At 35.5% G+C, this 20,361-nt stretch overlaps 1 protein-coding gene across 6 annotated transcripts in view; it reads left to right on the forward strand.

The window, feature by feature from the left end:
* The window catches only part of LOC6052895 (innexin shaking-B), a 243,815-nt gene that overhangs the window by 111,192 nt on the left and 112,262 nt on the right, over positions 1–20,361 (forward strand). For 5 of the 6 annotated variants that reach the window (XM_038263415.1, XM_038263419.1, XM_038263427.1 and 2 more), the window contains one exon: positions 4,320–4,483. In XM_038263415.1, the coding sequence (XP_038119343.1) occupies positions 4,433–4,483 (51 nt within the window). In that variant the 5' untranslated portion in view covers positions 4,320–4,432. Of the gene's footprint in view, positions 1–2,957; positions 3,079–4,319; positions 4,484–20,361 lie in introns of all 6 variants that reach the window. The other variant, XM_038263416.1, reaches the window with a different exon arrangement.

Here is a 20,361-nt window from a genome sequence, read left to right on the forward strand (position 1 = left end):
GTTGGCACGCGTTCGATTTAAAAAACTTTCTAACTAATCAATAATTTATCTTTCCGCAGCCGGCTGCCTAAGATTTAAATTTTTCAACCGATAAACAAAATGCTCATGGTCACATCACTGCCACTCGTGAATCCTGACCTCATACCCATCTACTAACCCCCTCAAAACTCATGTGATACTTTGTCGGAGAAGCAGTCGATTGGGCGGTCTCTATCACTCAAGTATCGGACTAACATTCCCATCCACTTCCCCGTGACTCTACCACTGGTCGTGGCCGGCGCCGGTATTGATCAGCATGATAGGGGCCTTTGAGAAGTTGCGAAGCGAGGAAAGATAGCAACCACTCATCTTCCACGGCTCGTGGATGTAACTTCTGGAGGTCCTGGTCAATGACGGAGTAGCAACTGCGGGTGGGCACCTATGCTTATGCTTATGTTTATTCATGCGGAACGGAATGGAATCGACGTAACACCTTATAATGTGGCCCTCCTAAACCTTGCGGTTTCGTCAACGGATTCACAGGCGTATATCGTTCTTTTTGCGACAAGACTCCGCCTCCCGGGTCTCCTAAGTGTGAAGGTATGGCACGGGGAGAGGGCACCGAATACCTATATTTACACTTAGAATTTTTTGCGTCCGCCTCGGGATTCGAACCGGCGACCTCTGGATTGTGAGTCCAGTGCGCGGTCCGATTGATCCACACAGGCAGACAATGCTTATTCATGCGCCCTTGGAAAATCAAATTTTTTGGGTTTCCTGTGGTCTTCCACATACATGATTTGGTATGATTTCATGTTTTTTTACCATCTGTTACTGGGCAACCAAGAGCACATTTTGGTCGCTGATATTTGCACAAGTAATACCAAAATTTTGTATTTTCAGCAGCAGTTGCAGTTAGTGAAAAAACGGAAATGACCCATATGCAACAGCCAAATCTACTCACCTGATGATTCCATGCACTCAAAAAAATGAGTTCTCGTAAACGTGAACAGCGTTCATGCCAACGGGAACAAGGAAGAAAACTGTTCACTTTCATGGTGCAATGCACTATAAAAGTTGAACAGTTTTCTTCCTGGTTCCCGTTGGCATGAACGCTGTTCACGTTTACGCGAACTCATTTTTTTGAGTGTGTTGTTCTTAGTGATATTCTTCACCACATCGAATGCATTTGTCATTGATGAACGGCCTGTGCTTGAAGTTCTTGAAGCTTCTGAAAAATAACAAGATTGAAAAATAAGTGTTATTAAAATTAAACTGGATTGAAAATCACCAAAATTTAATAATCTGTCGATTGACTCGTTTTTCAAAGTATTTGGTCATCCCGACTTAAAGAAATTTCAACGATTTAAAAAAATCTTAGGTATATTAAAAAAATTGAAAATCAGCTTTAACATTTTTGGGTTTCAAGTCATTTTAGCGCAAAATTAATTATCTCGTCAAAATTTATAAAAAAAAATCCCGTAGTTTCAGAGGAATTTGATTAAACACTTTAATACCAAAATAATACCAAAATGTGCCATCCTGACTTTTCCACAATTTCAAGTCATTTCTTTAGGGGGTATATCAAAAATGTTTAAAATAAAATTTGAAATTTCCGGTTTTGAATGAAAGCATTCGCTTTGAGACATCATTTTAGCGCAAAATGAATTATTTTGTCAAAATTGGTCAAAATTTTCCCATAGTTTCAGAGGAATTTGATAAAACACTTTAATACCAAAATAATACCAAAATGTGCCATCCTGACTTAGACAATTTTCCACAATTTCAAGTAATTTCTTAAGGGGTTATAAAAAAAATGTTTGAAATCAAGTTTGAAATTTCCGTTTTTCAATGAAAGCATTCGCTTTGAGACATCATTTTAGTGCAAAATTAATTATTTTGTCAAAATTGGTCAACATTTCCCCATAGCTTCAGAGGAATTTTATAAAATACTGTTATACCAAAGAATACCAAAATGTGGTGTTCGACCATTGACAAATTAAGCAATTTTGCAATATCAAAACAATACCTTAAATTGGTATGATACCACATTTTGCTCTTGCACAATCCTTAAGACAAATTTTTAAAAGTCCAGGAATACCAAAATTTGGAATTGATACCAGAGAAAGATATTATTACGCATTTCCCTTGTTATTTACCCATGCTCAGGTTTTGAATAAAGGAAAAACATTGTTTTTCAACAATTTGCAAAAGTTGTGTACAAAGTACACTAGCGCGACCTCCCGAAGGTTAACTCCATGATCAAACACATCCCTGACGGCAGAACCTTTTTATTAAAAGCTCGAAGACCCACCTTCATGTATACATATCGACTCAGGATCGAAAGCTGCACAAATGGCTGTGTGTGTATGTATGTATGTGACCAAAATTATGACTGAGTTTTCTCAGCACTGCAAGTGCTTCAAGTTTATACAGTATAACTTTAAATTTTTGGCAGTTTTTTTGCCCCCTATTTTTTTGAAAGTTTATAAAGGGGGGGGGGGGGGAGGGCAACTTGACAAAAAAATTGAATTGGTCTAAGGGATAGAAGTGTATCGGCACAAGCTAGCTTTTAACTGGCGGTCTATCGTCGCTTGTGTGCTATCTTGTGACACGTCTGCTGTAAAAAGATAGGACGTATCACGAGATAGCACACAAGCGACGCTATGCAATGTAAAAAATAAAAAAATTAACACTAAATTTATGGTTTCTTCAGTCTATTCAATCAGTCTCTTCAATATTTTAGAAAATTTTAGGCAATAGCATAAATTTTTATTTATGCACTTTTGGTGTCATCTATCCCAAACATTTAGTATTCATTATCGCTATGCAATTGACTTAGAGTAGGCATTATACGATTTCTTTTATTATTACAATTGTTCGACAACATGGTTAATAAGCTCAACTATATTAAAAGTAGATTAGAGAAAATATCTATGGAAACACGGAGTTAGTAATACATGATCTTTTATCTTTAGGACAAGTTATAAATGAATCTAGCATGGTACTTTTGCAACTCACTGGTACAAAAACACAGATTCACACAAACTGTTAACACATTATATGGCCTATTAAACTACAATTAGGTTAGGACCCGTGGTGAGTGATTTTAATTGTTTTTAAGAATTCTTTAATATGTTTTTAGTATTTTAACGTTTTGTTTAATACTTCATTTATATGTTTTTATTTTTGGCGTATACGGTGATTGGAAACACGTTCATTATGCTTTTAGAATATTTCATACTTTTTTAAAAATGTATTTCTCTGAATCATATCATAGCATTTATTATTCCTTCATTCTATTCGACTTTTTATTTGCTAAAAGTTATAGAAAAAATATGCAATGACATTTAGAACGTACCCAACTGTAATGTGGATACACTTAGTTTGGTTATGTTTTGGAGAATTATAAGGGTTTTTAATTTAAATGTGGATACATTTAGTTTGGTTAAGTTTTGGAGAATTATATGGGTTTTTGATTTAATTATATATACCTTATCTGTTATTTTACTGAACGGTGGAAAGATTTCAGTTACAATTTTAAACAGAAGCAAATTTGCAAAAAATATGCCATTTTATTCCAAAGTAGATTGGATTCTTTTAACGTTATGATGAGAAGTGGGGGAGAGGTAAGTTGTAGTTCATGATATGTTTGCAGTTATTTTTGTGATGGATCAAATGGATACAAAATTGTACATAAAATATTTCAAAACATTATAAATACATTATTTTTTTTGCGTTTTTTTCATTTGCGCGCCGGAGCGTTTTTTTCTGTTTGATTTTCGGGATACTAAATTGATCCCAGCCCAGGGAGTTGGTGAAGTTGCCATTATTGTTTAATATTGATGTGTGTGGGCAGCATTATGAAGTGATTTTTTTCTTCTTAATTTACATTATTTCCGAATAGTTTTTGACTTGTTTTTAAACAGTTTTAGATAAATGCTGGCAAAGTCACTATCGCCTTGGTATAAAAGTGTAAAACAAATAAGCTTTACGTTAACAACGACCGTTTGCAGTTATAATTTAAATCTGATAAATGATATGTTTATAATTATCTGATGTTTATTTATCATGTGTTAAGCTTTTTTTTACCAAAAAAGATATAATATGAATGGCCTTTTTGCATTGATGGTATTTTGAGATACATTGTAACGCTAAGTTATTGAGTGAAGTTTAAGTGTAAAATTTCCTGTATGTTTTATTTGTTTAAGAATTGCAAATATTTATAAAAAAAATGTATCTGAGGTGTTTATTAGATTGTTGAACAATGTTATGTGCTTGTGTTATTGATATAAGATAGTTACAAGTGTAACGTTTTTCATTTCTTCTTTATTCAATAGATCATTTTCCAAGAAAGTAAAAACACAGCTGGTTGAAGGTGTGCCATCCTATTTTCGTAGAAATCAAGGGGGCCGCCACAAAGAGCCCCATAAATTCACCATCCAGTAGTAATATGGAGTTTTTAAGAGGCGTATATGCGTTTATGCAAGTTAGCAGATCGTCGGTAAGTAATCATTTTTTTTTGTCTGTGTTATTGGGAAAAAGCACACTACTTTGGCTGGTTGGAGTTGTAGTACCTTCAGTTGTGGTTACATAGGCTCTAAGGGGTGAGATTGGGTCAAACTTTGACCGTCAAAGTGTTATTTTTACGGATTTTGCACTTCTCAGGATCTTCTCAATAAAACGTAATCCTGGGAAAAGGGTGAAAAGGGGACATCTAAAAATGACTTAGTTGAAAAAATGTCGTTCCTAGAACAAATCTCGCTTACTTTTTCAAAAGGTCTTATGTTCATAGGAACCCATGGCGCATTGGTGGTTTTAAAAAGTAATTTAGAAATCATGTCTTTTTTCAGCTGACTGAAGTGCAGGCTTTTTTAATTCGTAACTACGCACCATTTCAACCGATTTCAGTTGTCTAAGGTGGAAATGAAAAGTGATTAGTTTGTCTTTCAAGGAAATATAATTTGAAAACTGAAAAAAAAACCAGCCAAGCATTTTAAAAAGACGTATGAAAACTAAAAATGGCGTTTTGACCGTGTGTGGACCAAAAAAAAAATCAAATAATTCGCTCTACAGCAGAGAAGTTCTCTCAGATTTCGGTGATTGTTTTGCCTTCCTCACTGAGGTAAGGCTATAATCCTGCTCTAAAATGGAACCGTCAGTGGGGGTGACATTGGGTCTGGGGGGTGAGATTGGGTCAAAAAGATTTTTTACGGATTTTACCATTTCTCAGGTTCTTCTCAATGAAAATGAATTCTGTTGAAAGGGTTGTGTAGGGGACATCTTAAGATGACTTCGCTGAAAAAATCTCGTTCCTAGAACAAATCCTGTTATTTTGGCAGCTGTCAAAAGTTGGGGTACGTTTTTGGCCAAAAATGACCTCTCGAAAAATCATTTTTCTTATATTATTGTTAGAATTGCTCGAAAACTACCCAAATGTTTGAAAATCTCCACTTCAAAAATTGTAGCGTGTCAATACGATTCCCTCGAACAAGAAACACTGTTGGATGACTTGTTTTTACCATGTCGTTGTATTTGAGCATCAATTTAGTTTCATTTGACCCAATGTCACCCCCTCTAAGGGGTGAGATTGGGTCAATTTTCAAACAATTGGCATTTAAGGTAGTGTTCATCAAAATACACTATATTTTGGGAAAATGTTAGTAAACTATCTAAGAACAAATCTAGGTTTAAAGATTTTCGATGTTATTTAAATTGTTTTTGTTATTCAGAAAATACGAGAGGTGTATCGTTTTTTGACCCATAGTCACCCCCACTGACGGAACTTTTTATTTAAAGCTCGAAAACCCACCTTGATGTATACATATCGACTCAGAATCGAAAACTGAACAAATGTCTGTGTGTATGTGTGTGTGTATGTGTGTGTGTATGTGTGTGTGTATGTGTGTGTGTATGTGACCAATAATGTCACGCAGTTTTCTCAGCACTGGCTGAACCGATTTTGACCAAACCAGTCGCATTCGACTTGGTTTAGGGTCCCATACGGTGCTATTGAATTGTTTGAAGTTTCGATAAGTAGTTCAAAAGTTATGTATAAAAATGTGTTTTCGCATATTTTCGGAAGTTGAATAAATGGCAGTAAACTAACCCAAACATCATCATATTATACATCGTTAGTTAGGTAATCGAAAGACCTTTCCAACGAGTCTAAAACATTGACGATCTGGCAACCCTGTCTCGAGCTATGACCACTTAAGTGACATTTATTTACTTTTTTGAAGCCGGATCTCACTTAAATGTATGTAAACAATGTCCGGATCCACCATCCAACCCATCGTTGGTTAGGTAATCGAAAGACCTTTCCAACGAGTCTAAAACATTGACGATCTGGCAACCCTGTCTCGAGTTCTGACCACTTAAGTGATATTTATGTACTTTTTTGTAGCCGGATCTCACTTAAATGTATGTAAACAATGTCCGGATCCATCATCCGACCCATCGTTGGTTAGGTAATCGAAAGACCTTTCCAACGAGTCTAAAACATTGACGATCTGGCAACCCTGTCTCGAGTTCTGACCACTTAAGTGATATTTACGTACTTTTTTGTAGCCGGATCTCACTTAAATGTATGTAAACAATGTCCGGATCCATCATCCGACCCATCGTTGGTTAGGTAATCGTAAGACCTTTCCAATGAGTCTAAAACATTGACGATCTGGCAACCCTGTCTCGAGCTATGACCACTTAAGTGACATTTATTTACTTTTTTGTAGCCGTATCTCACTTAAATGTATGTAAACAATGTCCGGATCCACCATCCAACCCATCGTTGGTTAGGTAATCGAAAGACCTTTCCAACGAGTCTAAAACATTGACGATCTGGCAACCCTGTCTCGAGTTCTGACCACTTAAGTGATATTTATGTACTTTTTTGTAGCCGGATCTCACTTAAATGTATGTAAACAATGTCCGGATCCATCATCCGACCCATCGTTGGTTAGGTAATCGAAAGACCTTTCCAACGAGTCTAAAACATTGACGATCTGGCAACCCTGTCTCGAGTTCTGACCACTTAAGTGATATTTATGTACTTTTTTGTAGCCGGATCTCACTTAAGTGTATGTAAACAATGTCCGGATCCATCATCCGACCCATCGTTGGTTAGGTAATCGAAAGACCTTTCCAACGAGTCTAAAACATTGACGATCTGGCAACCCTGTCTCGAGTTCTGACCACTTAAGTGATATTTATGTACTTTTTTGTAGCCGGATCTCACTTAAATGTATGTAAACAATGTCCGGATCCATCATCCGACCCATCGTTGGTTAGGTAATCGAAAGACCTTTCCAACGAGTCTAAAACATTGACGATCTGGCAACCCTGTCTCGAGCTATGACCACTTAAGATGCCACTTATGAGCCCTTGCGGGCGCTCTAAAATTCTTTGTGTAAATATGTGTATTCGGCGCCGTCGCTTCGTGCCTTACTTTCATACACTTAGGAGCCCAGGGCAGCGTAATCCTTGTAGATTAAAAGGAAGACACTAGTGGTTGGTACTAGCAATGGTGGCCGACAGCTATAAAGTCAACTTCGTTTTTATGAGCCCTTGAGTAATATGTGTGTTTTTTTGTATTCCGGAACTTAACGAAATCAGCCGAAATTTGTGTCCAAACCCATCATATCACATATCACCCATTGTTGGAAAAGAGTGAGGAAGGCACCAACCACATAGGTGGATTAAGTTTTTTTTGTATTTTTTAATCCGACTGAAACTTTTTTGGTGCCTTCGGTATGCCCAAAGAAGCCATTTTGCATCATTAGTTTGTCCATATAATTTTCCATACAAATTTGGCAGCTGTCCATACAAAAATGATATATGAAAATTCAAAAATCTGTATCTTTTGAAGGAATTTTTTGATCGATTTGGTGTCTTCGGCAAAGTTGTAGGTATGGATAAGGACTACACTGAAAAAAATGATGCACGGTAAAAATTGTTTTGGTGATTTTTTATTTAACTGTTTGTCACTTAAACTTGATTTGCAAAAAAACACAGTTTTTATTTTTTTTCATTTTCTGATATGTTTTAGGAAACATCAAATGCAAACTTTTCAGAAATTTCTAGGTTGTGCAAAATATCTTTGACCGAGTTATAATTTGTTTAATCAATACTGATTTTTTTTTTTTTCTGTTCGATGCCACTATCCACTGCGACCAGTAATTAGATTTTATAGAATCACAAAGGCTACTGTACTGTCCAAATGTATCGCTAGAACCGAAGTGCACATTTACGTTTTACTTATACCCAGTCCCCCACTTTAAACTCTGGTTTCTGAAAACTCGTCCCTTTCAAAGCACATTTTTGCGATTGGGCCGTGGAACTCTGCAGACGCAAATATACAGAGAACAGTTTGGTCCTCCACTATACCAGTTTGGTATAGTGGAAAGGATTTGCCAAGCCATGTGGGTTTGAAACCACGACCTTCTACTTATAAAGCGAAACCTGTAACCATTAGACCACAGGAGCTCGGCATACTGATTTTTTGATAAAATCGAAATATTGGTCGCAAAATTTTTTCAGCTTTATTTTTCGATGTAAAATCAAATTTGCAATCAAAAAGTACTTTAGTGAAATTTTGATAAAGTGCACCGTTTTCAAGTTAAAGCCATTTTAGGTAACTTTTTTGAAAATAGTCGCCGTTTATCATTTTTAAAGTCAGTGCACATGTTTGCCCACTTTAAAAAAAATATTTTTGAAAAGCTGAGAAAATATTTTGCTTTTTTGAACTTTGTTGACACGATCCTTAGTAGTTGAGAAATTGCCTTGAAAGTGTTTAAAAACAGGAAAATTTATGTTTTCTAAGTCTCACCCAAACAACCAACCATTTTGTAATGTCGATATCTCAGCAACTAATGGTCCGATTTATAATGTTAAAATTTGAAACATTAGTGAAATTTTTCGATCTCTTCGAAAAAAAATATTTTCAAATTTTTAAGCCAAGACTAACATTTGAAAATTACGCCCAATATTATAACTTTGCCGAAGACACCAAATCGATCAAAAAAATTTCTTTAAAAGATAAATATTTTTGAATTTTCATACATCATTTTTTTATGGACAGCTGCCAAATTTGTAAGGAAAATTATATGGACGAACTAATGATGCAAAATTGCTTCATTGGGTATACCGAAAGCACCACAAAAGTTTTAGCCGGATTGAAAAATACAAAAATAAAAATAAAAAAAAGACCGATTTCGTAGAGAATTGCTCAACATTGCCTTGGCGTTCTCGATTGCGAGATTCCTACTCGAAACTAAGCAATTGCAAACCTCTTTTTACACCTTAGCTTCCATCCACCCCGGGATTCGAACTGACGACCTTTCGATTGTTAGTCCAACTGCCTACCAGCGACTCCACCGAGACAGGACCCAGGAAGAAGACTCCTACACCTGGATTGAGCAATCGACCTAACCTCTAGGTTAAACCGGGGCCAACATTTACTTCCCCATCCGACGGAAGGCGTGGTCTGGAAAATCTCGCCCCGAAAAATGCCACCGGGACCTTCTGGGATAAAATCCAGGCCGACTGGGTGAGAGGCAACCATGCTTACCTCTACACCACGGGTCCCGACCATGGACAATTTCACGTATCACATAATAAAATTGGCAATGTCTAACCGTACGTTTTCGAGATATGCATTTTTGAAAGAAAAAAAAACTGGATTTTTCGTCGCGCCACGCGCAGAAATGGGGAAATGACTAAATTGGCAAAAAAACTAAGTTGCGTCTTTTAATTACAAAAATTGTTGTACCCAACATGTATAGGTATTTGCTGAAATTTTAAAGTTACCGCAGTTTTAGTGAAAAAAGTTGTTTTTTTTTGTTCCTGTTTTTGTTTTAAAAAATCATATCTTGGAAACGTACGGTTCGATATGGCAAATTTTTGTTAATATTATGTGAAATTTTCCGAGGATTCCGACAAAAATATTTTCAGACACGGTCAAAACGCCATTTTCAGTTTTCAAATGTCTTTTACAAATGTTTGCCTTTCCAATGCACTGGGGAAAATAAAAATTATTTCAAAGGGGATTTGAATAAACAGATTGCACTTCTCGTCTTTATTCGGTTTTATACCCAAATGGGCCAACTTGCGTTTCTTCTGTTAGAAATCCATCAACAATTGATTTGGTTTTGACAAATAAAAGTCAGTATTGTGGTCCTTTACCCGAGCAGGGTAAATAACACGGGAATACCAAATTTTGGTATTACTTGAGCAAATAACAGCGACCAAAATGTGCCCTTGGTTGCCCAGTAATAGATGGTAAAATACCATGCAATCATACCAAAGTCTTGTATGTGGAAGGGCACAACAATACCAAACCATGTTATTCCATGGGTAAAATAATACCTCAAAATATAACCATTTCAATACCAAGTTGAAGTCTTCTGGATTTTTGAACATTGCTTGAATACCAAAACTTGGTATTGTCATGGTTTTAATTTTAGGTATTCCCGCGCCCTTGGAAAATCATATTTTGGTATTCCTGTGGTCTTCCACATACATGATTTTGGTATGATTTGATGGTATTTTACCATCTATTACTGGGCAACCAAGATCACATTTTGGTCGCTGATATTTGCACAAGTAATACCAAAATTTGGTATTTTCATACCATTTTTAGTGCAGCAGTTGCAGTTAGTGAAAAAACGGAAATGATCCATATGCAACAGCCAAATCTACTCACCTGATGATTCCATGTTGTTCTTAGTGATGTTCTTCACCACACCGAATGCATTTGTCATTGATGAACGGCCTGTGCATGAAGTTCTTGAAGATTCTGAAAAATAACAAGATTGAAAAATAAGTGTTATTAAAATAAAACTGGATTGAAATTCTCCAAAATTCAATAATCTTTCGATTGACTCGTTTTTCAAAGTATTTGGTTTTTTTTTCAAGTCATTTTAGCGCAAAATTTATTGTCTTGTCCAAATTGGTAAAAAAAATCCCATAGTTTCAGAGAAAATTGATGAAACCTTTCAATACCAAAATAATACCAAAATGTGCCATCCTGACTAAGAAAATTTTCCACAATTTCAAGTCATTTCTGTAGGGGGTATATCAAAAAAAAAAAAATGAAAGCATTCGCTTTGAGACATCATTTTAGTGCAGAATTAATTATTTTGTCAAAATTTTCCCATAGTTTCAGAGGAATTTGATAAAACACTGTAATACCAAAAGAATACCAAAATGTGCCATCCTGACCTAGAAAATTTTCAACAATTTCAAGTCATTTCTGTAGGGGTATATCAAAATGTTTAAAATCAAGTTCGAAATTTCCGGTTTTCAATGAAAGCATTCGCTTTGAGACATCATTTTAGTGCAAAATTAATTATTTTGTCAAAATTGGTCAAAATTTTCCCATAGTTTCAGAGGAATTTGATAAAATACTATAATATCAAAAGAATACCAATATGTGGTGTTCGACCATTGACAAATTCTGCAATTTTGCAATATCAAAACAATACCTTAAATTGGTATGATACCACATTTTGCTCTTGCATTATCCTCAAGACAAATTTTAAAGGGTCCAGGAATACCAAAATTTGATATTGATACCAGAGAAAGGTATTATTACGCATTTCTCTTGTTATTTACCCATGCTCGGGTAGTGACTCATGCTGATTTTGATTCTGATCACCTTCCAGTAACTTTTTCACTTTCTCATGAAGCAGTTACCAGACCCAATAGTTCTGTGTTTAATTATCATAAAGCTGTTTGGGACAGGTATCACACAGAAAAAAATGATGGTAATATTCATCAGGAAATGGTGACAGATTTTGTGGCTAAAAAAATTATGAATTTTACCCCAGAAAAGGTTCACATTTTACACATTTTTATGTAATATTACTCAAAAAAAAGAGGTAATATTCAACCTACCAAATCTCCACATTCCAAAATTCAACTTTTTTTTTCTGTGCAGCATCATATTGAGAATAATTTAAATCATGATTTTATTTTAGAAACCAAAACTGATATTGATTCAGCCTTGAAATCTTTAAAAACCGAGGCGTGCATAACCGAGGCACAGAGCTTATGGGATTTTGGCTATATGGGAGACATTGACTTTAATCGTACGAAAAATCATGCAAACATCAAAAAATTATAGTGTTTTGAAATCGGGATGATGTCAGCTATCCATTTAAATTATTATTTCATGAAATTTTTCACAAAAATACGTATTTTTCCTGTATTTCGAAAATGCATTTTTTTCTCTAAAGAAACCAAAAATATATTGTTATGGCAATATGGGTATCAAATGATCAGGTTTTTTGCCTTCCTCACTGAGGTAAGGCTATAATCCTGCTCTAAAAATGAACTTTGAATCAAAACATCGTAGACCCACCTTCATGTATACATATCGACTCAGAATCGAAAACTGAACAAATGTCTGTGTGTATGTGTGTGTGTATGTGTGTGTGTATGTGTGTGTGTATGTGTGTGTGTATGTGTGTGTGTATGTATGTATGTGACCAACAAACTAGCTCATGTTTCTCGGAACTGGCTTAACCGATTTGACCCGAACCTGTTGCATTCGACTTGGTTTAGGGTCCCATAGATCGAGTTTTATACAGATTGAAGTTTTGATAAGTAATTCAAAAGTTATGTGTAAAAATGTGTTTTCACATATATCCGGATCTCACTTAAATGTATGTAAACTATGTCCGGGTCCATCATCCGACCCATCGTTGATTAGGTTATCAAAAGAACTTTCCAACGAGCCTAAAACATTGAAGATCTGGCAACCCTGTCTCGAGATATGGCCACTTAAGTGATATTGATGTACTTTTTGGAAGCCGGATCTCACTTAAATGTATGTAAACTATATCTGGATCCACCATCCGACCCATCGTTGATTAGTTTATCAAAAGACCTTTCCAACGAGCCTAAAACATTGAAGATCTGGCAACCCTGTCTCGAGATATAGCCACTTAAGTGATATTGATGTACTTTTTTACTCCGGATCTAAATAAGAGATGAAATTTTTGTATCTGAAAGAGATGAAATTTCATATCAGCCATTGTTGGTAATAAGTGAGGAAGGCTCCAACCACATAGGTGGATTAAGTTAGTTTTTTTCATACATTTTGGATGTAATAACAACATTTTTAGGAAATACTCAAAATTTTCACAAAACTACGTCTTTTTGAAAAAAAAACTCCAAATTTCAATTTTTACAATATGGGTATCAAACGATCGGGATTTTTTCATACATTTCGAATGTAATAACAACATTTTTAGAAAATACAAAAAAATTTTCACAAAACTACGTATTTTCGAATAAAATATTCAAAATTTCCATTTTTACAATGTGGGTATCGAACGATCGAGATTTTTTCATACATTTCGAATGTAATAACAATATTTTTTGAAAATACTCAAAATTTTCACAAAACTACGTATTTCCGAAAAAAATACTCAAAATTTCCGTTTTTACAATGTTGGTATCAAACGATTGGAATTTTTTCATACATTTCGAATGTAATAACAACATTTTTTGAAAATACTCCAAATTTTCTACGTATTACTACGTATACTACGTATTTTCTTTAAAAAAATACTAAAAATTTCCGTTTTACGATGTGGGTGTCAAACGATCGGGATTTTGCCTTCCTCACTGAGGTAAGGCTATAATCCTGCTCTAAAAATGAACTTCGTATAAAAACGTCGTAGACCCACCTTCATGTATACATATCGACTCAGAATCGAAAACTGAACAAATGTCTGTGTGTATGTGTGTGTGTGTGTGTGTGTATGTGTGTGTGTATGTGTGTGTGTATGTATGTATGTGACCAACAAACTAGCTCATGTTTCTCGGCACTGGCTGAACCGATTTGACCCGAACTTGTTGCATTCGACTTTGTTTAGGGTCCCATAGATCGAGTTTTATACAGATTGAAGTTTCGATAAGTAGTTTAAAAGTTATGTATAAAAATGTGTTTTCACATATATTTGAATCTCACTTAACTGTATGTAAACTATGTCCGGGTCCATCATCCGATCCATCGTTGGTTAGGTTATCAAAGACCTTTCCAACGAGCCTACAACATTGAAGATCTGGCAACCCTGTCTCGAGATATGGCCCCTTAGATGATATTGATGTACTTTTTTGAAGCCGGATCTCACTTAAATGTATGTAAACTATGTCCGGATCCACTATCCGACCTATTGTTGGTTAGATTATCAAAATACCTTTCCAACGAGTCCAAAACATTGAAGATCTGGCAACCCTGCCTCGAGATATGGCCACTTAAGTGATATTGATGTACTTTTTTGAAGCCGGATCTCACTTAAATGTATGTAAACTATGTACGGATCCACCATCCGACCCATTGTTGGTTAGGTTATCAAAGGACCCTTCCAACGAGTGCAAAACATTGAAGATCTGGCAACCCTGTCTCAAGATATGGCCACTTAAGAGCGAGTTTTTCACCAATGTGTAACAGGTCGTATCGAGGTGCTCCGATTTGGATGAAACTTTCAGGGTTTGTTTGTCTATACATGAGATGAACTCATGCCAAATATGAGCCTTCTACGACAAAGGGAAGTGGGGTAAAACGGGCTTCGAAGTTTGAGGTCAAAAACACAAAAATCTTAAAATTGCTCGCATTTCCGTAAAACTTCATCAATTCCAACTCTCTTAGATGCATTCGAAAGGTCTTTTGAAGCACTTCAAAATGTGCTATAGACATCCAGGATTGGTTCGAATTTTCTCTTAGCTTTTGCAAATTACTGTCAAAAATTGGTTTTTAAAAGCTTAATATCTTTTCCAACAGCCTCCAACACCCATACTCCCGTAGGTCAAAGATAGGTAATTACATGGACTATAAGCCTACGGTGTTAACTTTTGGCCAATCGCAGTTTTTCTCATAGTTTTTCGATTTTTCTAGAACAAACATTTTACAACGTTAGTTTTTACCCTGTAGGCCGCCATATCGGCACTTTTTGGTCTCAATTTTGTCATATTCGGAATCCTCGGACAATTTCACGTAAGTTAGAAGTATTGGAGTTGTAAATTTTATTGGAAAAATTGCCATTTAGAATGAATTAAAATATTTTTTAACAATTTGTTGGATTAGGGGTAAAACAGGTTTTCGCCTACTTGGTACAGCATTTGACGTATTGATCACAGGGTAAATAAGATCTATTTCTTTTTTCAAATATGTTTTATTTAATTATTTTTTAAATCTAAATTACAACTCCAATACATCTAACTTACGTGAAATTGTCCGAGGATTCCAAATATGACAAAATTGAGACCAAAAAGTGCCGTCTTCTTGGCCTGCAGGGCAAACACTAACGTTGTAAAATGTTTGTTCTAGAAAAATCGAAAACCTATGAGAAAAACTGCGATTGGCCAAAAAGTTAACACCGTAGGCTTATAGTCCAAGTAATTACCTATCATTTGATCTATGGGAGTATGGGTGTTGGAGGCTGTTGCAAAAGATATTAAGGTTCTAAAAATCCATTTTTAACAGTAATTCGCAAAAGCTAAGAGACAAATTCGAACCAATTCTGGATGTCTATAGCACATTTTGAAGTGCTTCAAAAGACCTTTCGAATGCATCTAAGAGAGTTGGAATTGATGAAGTTTTACGGAAATGCGAGCAATTTTAAGATTTTTGTGTTTTTGACCTCAAACTTCGAAGTCCGTTTTACCCCACTTCCCTTTGTCGTAGAGGGCTCATATTTGGCATGAGTTCATCTTTAGTATAGACAAACAAACGCTGAAAGTTTCATCCAAATCGGAGCACCTCGATACGACCTCTAGAACAAACCGAGCAATATTTACAAATACTGCCTCTTAAGTGATATTGATGTACTTTTTTGAAGCCGGATCTCACTTAAATGTATGTAAACTATGTCCGGATCCACCATCCGACCCATTGTTGGTTAGGTTATCAAAATACCTTTCCAACGAGTCTAAAACATTGAAGGTCTGGCAACCCTGTCTCGAGATATGGCCACTTAAGTGATATTGATGTACTTTTTTGAAGCCGGATCTCACTTAAATGTATGTAAACTATGTCCGACTCCACTATCCGACTCGTCGTTGGTTAGGTTATCAAAATACCTTTCCAGCGAGTCTAAAAAATTGAAGATTTGGTAACCCTGTCTCGAGATATGGCCACTTAAGTGATATTGATGTACTTTTTTGAAGCCGGATCTCACTTAAATGTATGTAAACTATGTCCGGGTTCATCATCCGACCCATTGTTGGTTAGGTTATCAAAAGACCTTTCCAACGAGTCCTAAACATTGAAGGTCTGGCAACCCTGTCTCGAGATATGGCCACTTAAGAGATATCGATGTACTTTGTGGAAGCCGGATCTAAAAACCCGATTTAATCCGATTAAATCGGGTTTAATCGGGCAAGAGAATTTATTTTTTCTTCAAAATCTCTCAGCTATTTAGTAATTTTTAGGTAACAAGTTACAAGCTAAGCAATTTTAAATGCTCAAATTTTTTATTCGGGTAATACTTTATTGTACGAGCAGTTGTATAATGAAAAGTTTTTCTCATTTTGTTTAGAAAATCATTTACTTTTGGAAGAAAAGTAGCAAACTGAAATTGAGTTTGAAAACTTTTAAGTGACAATGCTATATTTGGATTAATTTTTATCAGCAATTATTTTTTCAATTCGGAATTGCATTTTCAATTCTAAAAACAAATTTTATGCTTCAATTTGTTCGATATTTAATAAATTATATTTATAACAAGTTGAAAAATCATTCCATCTTGGAACGGTTATTTCAAAGGACGGAGTTTAAAAAAGAACCGCGGTTCTTTTTTTGTGAGCCATGGTTCGTTCGCTCTTTTTAGTGAACCGGTTCTTTGAGCGGCTCGCTCTTTTTTGCCCACCTCTAAAAGAAACCGAAAAGCTACGATATCTTACATGTTGTAGAAAACATCGGTAGACAAGCTACTACAAACGAGTATAAGTCGAGCCAGCAAATATATGCGCCAGCATTCTCGCGCCAGTATTCGAAGCTCAACTTGACAACTTGTCGACTTGGCGACGAAGCGTCGAAAATCGGTGCAGTGTGATTTTTTGACGATTTTTCCGATTAAAATTCATGCTGAATCGACATATTTACGAAGATGCAAATGACGTCCTGGCTTAAAGTAAAACCTATACCTTTCTTTAGTAAGAAAGGCAAAAAGGAAATCGTTCTAAAAATTAATCGGGATTGCCGATCGATGTCGAATTTGTTTCAGATGCTCACTCATGGTCTGTACTATGAATGTAGCAAGAAATTTTGAATAAAATCAGAAATGAAAAATGTTGGCGAAGGTCACCAGGTGGGCTTTTACCTTTTTTTAGGGATTTTTTTTCTTATGGTAGGTCAATCAAACGGCTCTAACTCCAGAACCATATTATGAATCTGGATGAAAATTTGGGAGGTTGTAGGGCTCGAAAAATGCAATTTTTGAGATAAATAAAAGATATGAAAATGAAAAAATTGACCATATTTTCATTTGAAAACTGTGTATTTTGTTGAAAAGTTTGGCCGCATCCGAAAACAGATGGATATTTCGAAATTTGCGCGACAACTCGCCCAGGTTCAGCACACTAGCTTTCATCTGCATTTAGAAGAATCGAAATCGGATATATGGGAGCTGAGAACGGCGCGACACAAAATTTAGCAAAATTTTACCACATACGAACATCACTCGACCTCCACGGAATTTATTTTCTCAAAATTCGAGGGTTGGAGATAGACGAGTTCTGTCAAGGTGAATCGATAGAGCGTCGAAAATCGGTGCAGTGTGATTTGTTGACGATTTTTCCGATTAAAATTCATGTTGAATCGACATATTTACGAAGATGGAAATGACGTCCTGGCTTAAAGTAAAACCTATACCTTTCTTTAGTAAGAAAGGCAAAAATAGATGAAACTTGTGTACAGCCATTGTTGTGAGGAAGGCTCCAACCACATAGGTGGATTAAGTTAGTTTTTTCATATATTTCGAATGTAATAACAATATTTTTTGAAAATACTCAAAATTTTCACAAAACTACGTATTTTCGAAAAAAAATGATTTGACTATTTGATACCCATATTGTTAAAACTGAAATTTTGAAAAGTTTTACAAAAATACGTAGTTTTGTGAAATTTTTGAGTATTTAAAAAAAATATTGTTATTACTTTCGAAATGTATGAAAAAATCCCGATCGTTTGATACCCATATTGTAAAAATTGAAATTGTAAGTATTTTTTTTCGAAAAAACGTAGTTTTGTGAAAATTTGGAGTATTTTCTAAAAATGTTGTTATTATATCCGAAATGTATGAAAAACCTGATCATTTGATACCCATATTCCAATAACAATATATTTTTAGATTCTTTAGAGAAAAAAAATGCATTTTAAAAATACACACCCAGAACTGGGCATCGGCATACGCGAGGATAAAGAGCACGATTCGGTAGTAAAATGGTACTGTGTGCGGACGGAGAGGATAAATCCCGAAAATGCCTTGAGTACTTTACTCATGGGTTCATTTTCCAAAAAAGTTTACCTTAAAAAAAAAGTAACGGTACCGAGATTCGAACCCAAGACCTTCGGCTTATTGAACCGTGCCTTTGCCGTATAGGATACCATGGTTCGGTGACTAAGTGGTGGTCATTTGTCCATATAAGCCACTCAATAGGATGAACTCGTCAATGAACGAATGAACACGCGAGAGGTCTTTACTCACGCAAAATAGTACTTTCCTCACGTTTCTTTTCGGGAGGACTTTCCCTCGTTCTTTAACTTTGGGTGCAGGAAAATACGTATTTTTATGAAAATTTTCATGAAATAATAATTTTAATGGATAACTGACATCATCCCATGATGATCCATCATGATGTTTGCATGATTTTTCATACGATTAAAGCCAATGTCTCCCATATAGCCAAAAACCCATAAGCTCTGTGCTTCAGTTAAGCACTGGGCCGTGCTTAACCGAGGCAGCTGAACGGTGCAAAACCGGGGCAGTGCAAAACCGAGGCGTGCAAAACCGAGGCATGGCTGTAATGCAATTTTGGATGCTTTTCCTAAAGTCCAAGTCAAATTTGATTCTCCCATTACTGATAACGATCTTCAGCTTTTGATTCGTCTGAAAAATGTTCGCCGAAAACAGTATCAACGTTCTCGCACGGTGAGTAAGAAGGGGATTATTATGCAACTTGCATGCACCTCGGAAATTCCTCCTGGAGGTTGTTGGGGAGACTATTTTGAGTCAGAAAAATCGATTTCCAAAATATTCTGTCGGTGAAAACTGATTTTATCTCGATTTGAAGTTAAAAAACCAAATATTTTACCTAAAACCTCAAAAATACGTCTAAAATCTCGGTCTAACTCTAGACAAAGATGTAAATTTTCATCAAAATATCAATTATTAGTTCCCAAAATATATTCCTGACATAGTACACCTTAAATCGGTCCATTACTTGAGTCCCAGCGTCATAAGAAGGTGTAAAATAGTGTTTTTTCTTTAAAAATATTTTCAAATTGCTCTGGTAAATAAACTGTCATGTCTGAATTTCAAAACTAATGTTGTAGCATTGTTGCAAACAAAATGAAGAACAATTTTGCAGAAAAAAGAATGAAATTTTATCCATTTTCAGTAAAGTTATGTCCATTTTAGTGGGAAAATTGTTGCCAATTTTCAAAATTCTTCGATATTTAACTCATTCCTGTTATCAACAGCTACTACGATCATACTCAGTAGGATGTAACAAAAAAAACTTTTTTGCGGGCATTCAGGGGATGGTTCCGGTGGGCATACTGAGCTCAAATCTCAAATATGAGCTTGATTGAACTTAATAGGAGCTGTCGCTTTGCATTTTAAATTTAAATGGGATTTAACATGGTTTTTTCAAAAATGTAGATTTTTAGGCACTTTGGCCACTAAAGCGTTTATCTTCAACATCATTGCCATGTAGGACAGGTCCTTGCGCATGTTTTGGAGTATATATCACATTGAATTGAAGCACTCTGGAGCTCAGGCCTTCAATGTCTTGATTTTTTTTTTTTTCAAAAAACGGCTCAGCAGAAAAGATAGGCGACGCGCCATTTCATTTTGCTCAAAACTTCAATGTTATATATACCAAAACATGTGCAAGGATCTGTCCTACATGCCAATGATGTTGAAGATAAACGCTTTAGTGGCCAAAGTGTCTAAAAATCAAAATTTTTTAAAAACCATGTTTTTTACTGGTTAAATCCCATTTAAATTTAAAATGCAAAACAACAGCTCTTATAAAGTTCAATCAAGCTTATATTTGAGATTTGAGTTCAGTGTACCCACCGGAACCAGCTCCTGCATGCCCGCCAAAAAGTAATTTTTGTTACATCCTACTGAGTATGATCATAGTATT

This window comes from Culex quinquefasciatus, chromosome 3 (assembly GCF_015732765.1).
Source record: "Culex quinquefasciatus strain JHB chromosome 3, VPISU_Cqui_1.0_pri_paternal, whole genome shotgun sequence".
Taxonomy (NCBI): domain Eukaryota; kingdom Metazoa; phylum Arthropoda; class Insecta; order Diptera; family Culicidae; genus Culex; species Culex quinquefasciatus.